The 7,158-nt window shown below is 37.0% G+C and overlaps 1 protein-coding gene across 1 annotated transcript; it reads left to right on the forward strand.

Annotated features, from left to right (window-relative positions):
- Window positions 1–1,744: 1,744 nt before the first annotated feature.
- LOC110943095 lies at window positions 1,745–3,270 on the forward strand. The gene is made up of 4 exons (XM_022184851.1): window positions 1,745–1,843; window positions 1,886–2,128; window positions 2,240–2,786; window positions 2,864–3,270. The coding sequence occupies exons 1-4, from the start codon at window positions 1,745–1,747 to the stop codon at window positions 3,268–3,270; spliced, it is 1,296 nt and encodes a 431-aa protein (XP_022040543.1).
- The last annotated feature ends 3,888 nt before the right edge of the window (window positions 3,271–7,158 follow it).

The raw sequence follows: 7,158 nt of genomic DNA on the forward strand, positions 1-7,158 counted from the left end.
CTTGGTATGCATTTTGGGATCTTTGGCAGACAGTTGTGTTCACGCTCTTTGCTTTTCTAAGTTGGCATTGTTTACAGGCCTATTGTGTGTGTGCGCCTTATTTGTGCTTCTTTGGACTTTTGGCAACCTGTTAGATGTGGAAGAATGTTCATTTGAGTATCGTGACTTTCAACCCGTACACAAGAGGCATGCCACCCCCGTGTCTTGTAAACTTGCATAGGCATTACTCGCACGTCGGAGACATATTGTTTACGCGTCTTACAAGCATTGGTATATTCATTGTGGACCGCAGGGGAAAACATGTTACACCTGCGTCAAACGGATTCCTGATTTCCTATATATGGTACGTATGTCCCCCTTTTTTCGATGAACGCTAATGTATGGAGCCTGCGTGATGTGTCTTGTGAACATTTAGCATGTGTAGTCGTCATGTGAGACTCGTAGTCATGGTCCTTTAGGTAAAGTCATGTTGGGCTCATAGCCATTGTCCGACAAGCTGTAATGTAATGAGCTTATGCGCATATCGTCTTACGAGCTGTAATGTGATGAACCATGTCCATATTTGTCATGAAACTTGTGCGTGTAGCGGCTTATGAGCTGTAATGTGTTAAAATAACCTATATATTTCAGTTTAAATGTTTTTTATATATTTTTGGTTCTATTTACTTACAATCTGTTTTTATTTTTTTGTGAGGTTTGGGCTTATTACATTTCTACATTTGTTGGGCTACTTATTTCAACTGGTGGGCTTATTCTTTCTGTTGGTGGGCTTATTCTTTCTGCTGGTTTACGTGGGGCTGTTGCTGGTGCATTTAGTCGTTGCTGTGTCTGATATAAGGCAGTCTTCCAGATATTTCTATTATCTTAACTTTTACGCATTATTGTTCTCTCTCTCATAAGTCAGATTCGTGAGTTAGGGTTTCATCTTTCTGTAAAAGATCATCGTGTTGATGATCTTGTTCGTCTAGTATATCTGCCAATCTTTGTTGATTGATCAGTTTTGTAGTTGATTTCCGCTGTAAAACTTTCGGTATAAAGTTGTTTTTCATATTAATCTTAGAGTTCTGACATGGTATCAGAGCTCCAAGGTTGATCTGGTGCTCCGATTTTCTTCCGCTGTGTATTACAAGAGTCGTGATTAACAGGCATCGTTAATCTGCGAGATCTGGTTCAGATCTAGGGTTTGGCTGCCGAATCTTGGGTTTGGTATCTTCGAACCGGTGACTTCTTGATTCTTATGTTTTGGTGGCTTGGATCTAGGGTTTGGTTTGTTTTTTGAACCGGTGTCTTCGACTGAGTCTCTTGTGGTCCTTGATTCAGTTCTTGTTTAAGAACTGGTTGTGTTTGTCAAGAAGTGTTGTTTCTGGATTTTCTTTGCTCACAGTCATATAACCCTAAGTGAAGGTTATAGACTGTGATTTTATTCGGCGAACCCTAACTTGGGAACCCCTCTCGGTGAGATTGTTCTTTTTGTGTCAATAGATTTAGGTGGCTTCTACACTAAGACCTGCGTTGGCACCTTGAGTGATGAACCAACGATCTGGAACACTGGTGTAGTTTCACCGTGAGTATTCATTCATTATTTGCTGTTTTTTAATTCGTGACTCTTGTTTGGTTTTGTTTGTTGGTTATCTGTTAAGTGATCTTAGAGTTGTTATCTGATTTCTTGTTGAGTGATTTTGGTTGTTCGATTGGTTTTGGTTTTGCCTGATTGTGTTCCGTTCTTGTTTGTTCCTATTTGACCATGACTGACAAAACTGAGTCGTCTGTTACTTTAATAAGTAAATTAGATGCTAGTAATCCTTTGTATTTGCATGCTAGTGATTCTAGTAATCTGTCTAGTGTTAATATCAAGTTAAAAGACACTGTGAATTATGTGGTTTAGTCAAATGCTATGAAACTTGCTTTGATGGCTAAGAACAAATTAGGATTTGTTGATGGAACATGTGTTAAATCTGAGTCTAATGATGTCTTGGCAAGTCAATGGGAAAGATGCAACTCTATTGTTTTAACCTGGATTCTGAATTCTGTTTCTGATGAGTTGTATGTTGGTCAAGTTTATTCCAAACTTGCTTCTGAAGTTTGGAATGATTTGAAAGAGACATATGATAAGGTTGATGGTTCAGTGGTATTTGGGTTATATCAGAAAATTAATTCTGTTAGTCAAAATGGTTCTAGTGTGTCTGAGTATTAACATAGGATTAATACTATGTGGAAACAATTCGATGCTATGTTACAGTTACCATCTTGCACTTGTAATGCTTCTACCAAGTTCAATGAGTTTAGTCAGTTAATAAAACTTATGCAATTCTTGATGGGATTAGATGATGTTTACCAACCTTTTAGAACTAATCTATTAACCAGGGATCCTCTTCCTTCTGTTAAAACAGCTTTTTCGATTATATCTAGGGAAGAGTCATATAGGAGTTCAAACAGTGGTTCTACAGTACCTAATGTTGGTTTTGTTGCTAAAGCAAATCAGTTTAGTAATAACAAGAAAAAATTTAACAAAGGTCCTAATCCCAACTTGAAATGCACTCATTGTAACAAGATTGGTCATGTTATTGATAAGTGTTTTGAGATTCATGGATATCCACCAAATTATAGGTCTAAACCTAGTCAAAACAATAATCAATGGTCTAAATCTAATAATTCTGTGAATAACTCTGTGAGTGACAAATCTGTTGGTACTTCATTGAATTCTTTGACTTCTGATCAGTTTGCCAAGTTGTTAGGTTTGCTGGGTGAGAATAAGGTGAATGATCCTTCTAGTTCCAATGTTGGAGGTAAATGTTTTAGTGTTTTTTAATCATTAGGGTGGTATAAAAATTTGTATTGTTTTAATACTAGTGTGTTGTCTAAGTTGGTATGAGCTGGATAGTTGACTCTGGTGCAAACCAGCATATGGTAATGACAAGTGAAAACATGTTTAATCTTGTTGATGTTTCTGATTACAACATCACCGTAAAACATCCTAATGGTACAAATGCTAAAGTAACAAAAATAGGGTGTTATAAGTTGTCTGATTCTGTAGTTCTTAAAGATGTTTTTGTCGTTCCTGAATATTGTGTTAATCTTATATATGTTCATAAGTTAGCAAAGGATAATAAACTTAGAGTTGTATTTGATGAGGAAAATTGTTATATTCAGGATTTATGCTTAAAGAAAACCCTGGTGACTGGTAGTCAAACTGATGGTCTATACTTTTGTGGTAATTCTTTTAGGTCAGTTGTTGCATGTTTTAACAAAACTGAAAGTATGGCAGGTTAAGCATGAGGGTTGGTTTGCGAAGGTAGGATCTAAACGTCCTAAGATGGGTTGATATGGCAGGTTATACCTCCTGCAGGGACAGCTGCGAGTGCCTCAGCAACTCGTTCGTTGATCAAAGCCGTCAGCTGGGCTTGAGTTAGGTTGATACGTCCTCCGCGTCCGCTCATGATCTTCACAATGAAGCAACGTAAGTGAGGAAAGTGTCGCGAAAGTGCGTAAGTTTGGGACGACAGGAGAGAGTAAGCACACAAGGTTCAAATAGCAATTATCACGTTAACTAATGCACAAAGTGAACTATCTAACCGACAATTTAACATAGATCATACCACCTATTGTGTCGAGTCTTGCACGTGGAGCGAAGCGTCGTTGTGGATCGTTGAGCACTGTCCAGGTTATAGTATGGATTTATCAAAAAGCTTTTCCCTTTTTAAAACCAAGTTCACTATAACCAATGGCTCTGATACCAATCTGTCACACCCCAAAATCCACCATGCGGAGTATCACCGCTTGGAGGCGTGACATGATCAGGATCGAGCCACCAATCATATTGAACAACGTAATAAGTAAATAAAATCAACCACAATACAATTGGTGACCAAAGCTAGTTAACTAAGTTCATATTAATTAGCGGAAGCACTAACAGTAAAACCCAAAAACATAAGTCCATAGTTCATAAGTTTAAAGTCTAAAGCGTAAGTTTAATAAGTTCAAAAAGGAAAAAAATATTAAGTACGGAACATAACAGTCCGTATCCCACAACGACTCCTTCCTCGTGCAAGCTCCAAGCATTTAACGACCTGTAAGGCATGTAACAACGAGTCAACAACAAAGTTGAGTGAGTTCACGGTTGGTTGTTTAGTTTTAAGTTGTTTCTAAAAACGTGGTTTGTCTTTCGTCGGCGTAATTGCCGTGGGGGTTACCCCGTAGTTGAAAGCGTGATTAACCAGTTCATTCTTTATTACCCAAACCATATCCATGATAAGTGGGGGCTTCCCCATGTGAACCACTAGACTGTACCATATCGACTACTAACGCAAATAAGTTGTGCCCTATGTCAGTGTCTATCATCACTGACAGTTTGCCATAGTCCATTAGTACACGCCCGTCCGACTGGCACGGTGTGAGGTTTGTTAAACCTAATAGCGCTGTTAACTAATGACCCGCTCGCCATTGGTCTCGGCGATTAAGTCGATATAAACTGAGGGACTTCAGGATAGAGTTTTGTCTAGTAAGTTTAAGGTTGTTGTCCTACCCAAGGAGGACGAACGTACGTAGTTCTACCCAAGGAGAATACGCAGGATTAATATTGGCATCCTACCTATGGAGGATGCCCGTACATATCCTACCCAAGGAGGATATGTAGATTCCATTTTTAAGTTCTTTAACCCATTCCCAAACCACCGGGAATCCCATGCCTTAGAAAGTGTGTGAACTCACCTTGGTTTGCTCGGTTAGATTAATTACTCAAGTAAATCAGGAAATCAAGCACGTCCTAATAAGGTACACACAACAATCAGTTTCTCATGCATAACACGTATCTTACGTACTGTTTATTTACTCATTACTTTCTACCACAAACCACATTATTTAAATGTCAAGACATATTATCAAGTTATATTATTTTACCCTAATATAATATAACTATCTCACAAATAAACAAGTATCCACACAAGTGTTCTAGTATAAGATATATATTCTAAATATATATTTATCCAATTTTATTTACGAAAATCAACCTCTGGCACTTGGTACTTTGTAACAAAAATCATGGTGAAGTTTATTTAGAAAAATAATGTTTAAATATATATTTGTAAACATTTGTTAGAAAAATATTTCTAAGTGTCGTATTTCTAGAAAAAATTCGCCAGAGTTTCCTCTGTAAATGGAGGTGTCCATGCTTTTAGCATACCATTTTCTTTTGTAAAAATCATTCAAAAAATTTACCAACCAACAATATATACAATATTTAATCACTAATCTTGACAAAATGAGACTAAATCATAAACTCATGAACTTGGAAGTTTTGTAAAGATATGTAGTAAATTACTAATATGTTTAGTAGGTCTTGTTACCTTTAAAAATAAGTTTAGTTTCTTGAAAACTTTATTTTTAAATAACTTGGAGTTTCACAACTTCTTGTCAAGATTCACAAAATATATTTCTTTATGAAATTTCCTTGTTACACAAGTGTTTACACACTTGTTTAGTTACTATAAATGTGCTTCTTTCATACAAGATCCGGATTATGACAAAACTAGTATTTTTCACTTGGTTCTTCCGAAAAACCACTTGTAGATCTTTGGATCTACAAGTTTATAACCTTATTTTTCAAGAAAAGTTATGTTTATTCAAGTTCAAGGCTTATGAATGGATGGATCCATCATCTTTCAACTTTCTAACTTTTACATCCTACTAGTTCATGCTCTTAAACATGAACTAGTATGTCTAGATGATGATCCATCTTATTTCTACTAACAAACAACATCAAATAATCACAACTACACAAGATCTTCATGATTTACACACATAACTAATCTTTATCCACCATTTATCACTTTATGTTTAAGATTAATGCAAGTTCTTTAGTGTTTCTTAATTTTCCACCATTAAATCATCTATTAACCACCAAATACAAGAACAAGATGATGATTAGAAGCACTTACTACAAGCACAAGGCTAGGGAAGAAACAAGGCGTAAAAGTGGTGGATAAAAGAAAACTAGAGTGGTCTTTGAACTTCCGAGAGCACCTAGCTTGTTTGTATGACCTCTTGTACCTTTGTATGTATGAGAAATGGCTAAAATGGAAGTTGATGGTGGTGATATGGTGGAGGAGCGTGGCGGCCGTGAGGTGTAGGAGGGAGGAGAGAAAGTTGTTGGTGGTAAGTGTTTGATGAAAGAAACTTATGATCTCATGAACAAATTTATAAAGCAAGTTCCCTCATGACCCAACATGTAATATGTCTTCTAAATGACCAACATTGATAATTTAATAATCAAAAGAAACAAAGGGGTGCCCCACCCCTTGGGACCGTCGAAATGGGGTGGGGGGGGGGGTAGGGGATGGGTGTTGATGATATAGTTACAAGTTGGTTAGTTTCAAAGTGTTTAGTTAGGATATTATTATGTGTGTTGTAATATAAATGGTGTTAGGGTGTTCGGGGACCCTAACTAGCTCAGAAAAGTAAAAACAATGTGTCTGGCAATGTTTTTATGTTCCGGGTAAAGTCCGGTTGTTCGGTTGACACTGTTTTGTTAAAGTGCTTAATTAATCCGTAAAGGGTCATATATATATATATATTTGTAACATTTTTAATTCCAAACACTCAGAAAAACACACAGGACTATTTAATGACTTTTCTGTACACTACTAGTATGTTACCATGCACATGTAAGTATAACACAGATATCAGAGAGCAGTTAAGCACTTTAATTATCATTAACAAATTGTACGGAATACATGGAATTTTGAGGGTTGTCACATTAGGCGAGGCCTAATGACCTATTAAAGGTCCAAAACCAAATACAAACTAACCCAATTAATCCCCGTTCGCTACCATAGCTCGTTGCGTGTATTTGATGCGTCAGTCTTACACTTCTAGGGCCTATCAATCTCCCCCTAGACTGATGCATCAAATTGTTTTCATAGCATGACTTCAGCAACGTCTTCAGCAAAGTCTATAGTTGTCGCTATGCTGTAAGAGTTGTGGAAGTTCTTGACTTCTAAACTCTCAGCACTACGTCTCTTTCTTCTTCTCTTGTGGTTAGCTTCATATCAGGATCACGATCAGCTTTGCTTGAAAATCTTGTTAAAAAGATTGCGAGATGAGGATTCTCAACAGCTCTTTTCTTTGTCAATCGCTCAAAAGAAGCGGAGTATGGCACCTGAC

This window comes from Helianthus annuus, chromosome 5 (assembly GCF_002127325.2).
Source record: "Helianthus annuus cultivar XRQ/B chromosome 5, HanXRQr2.0-SUNRISE, whole genome shotgun sequence".
In the NCBI taxonomy this organism is placed as follows: domain Eukaryota; kingdom Viridiplantae; phylum Streptophyta; class Magnoliopsida; order Asterales; family Asteraceae; genus Helianthus; species Helianthus annuus.

Coding starts and splice junctions, on each gene's coding strand:
- LOC110943095 (XM_022184851.1), top strand. CDS start 1,745: ATGACTGACAAAACTGAGTCGTCTGTTACTTTAATAAGTAAATTAGAT. Junction 2,129..2,239: donor ATAAGGTTGATGGTTCAGTG/GTATTTGGGTTA, acceptor GCTATGTTACAG/TTACCATCTTGCACTTGTAA. Junction 2,787..2,863: donor TTCTAGTTCCAATGTTGGAG/GTAAATGTTTTA, acceptor GTGTTGTCTAAG/TTGGTATGAGCTGGATAGTT.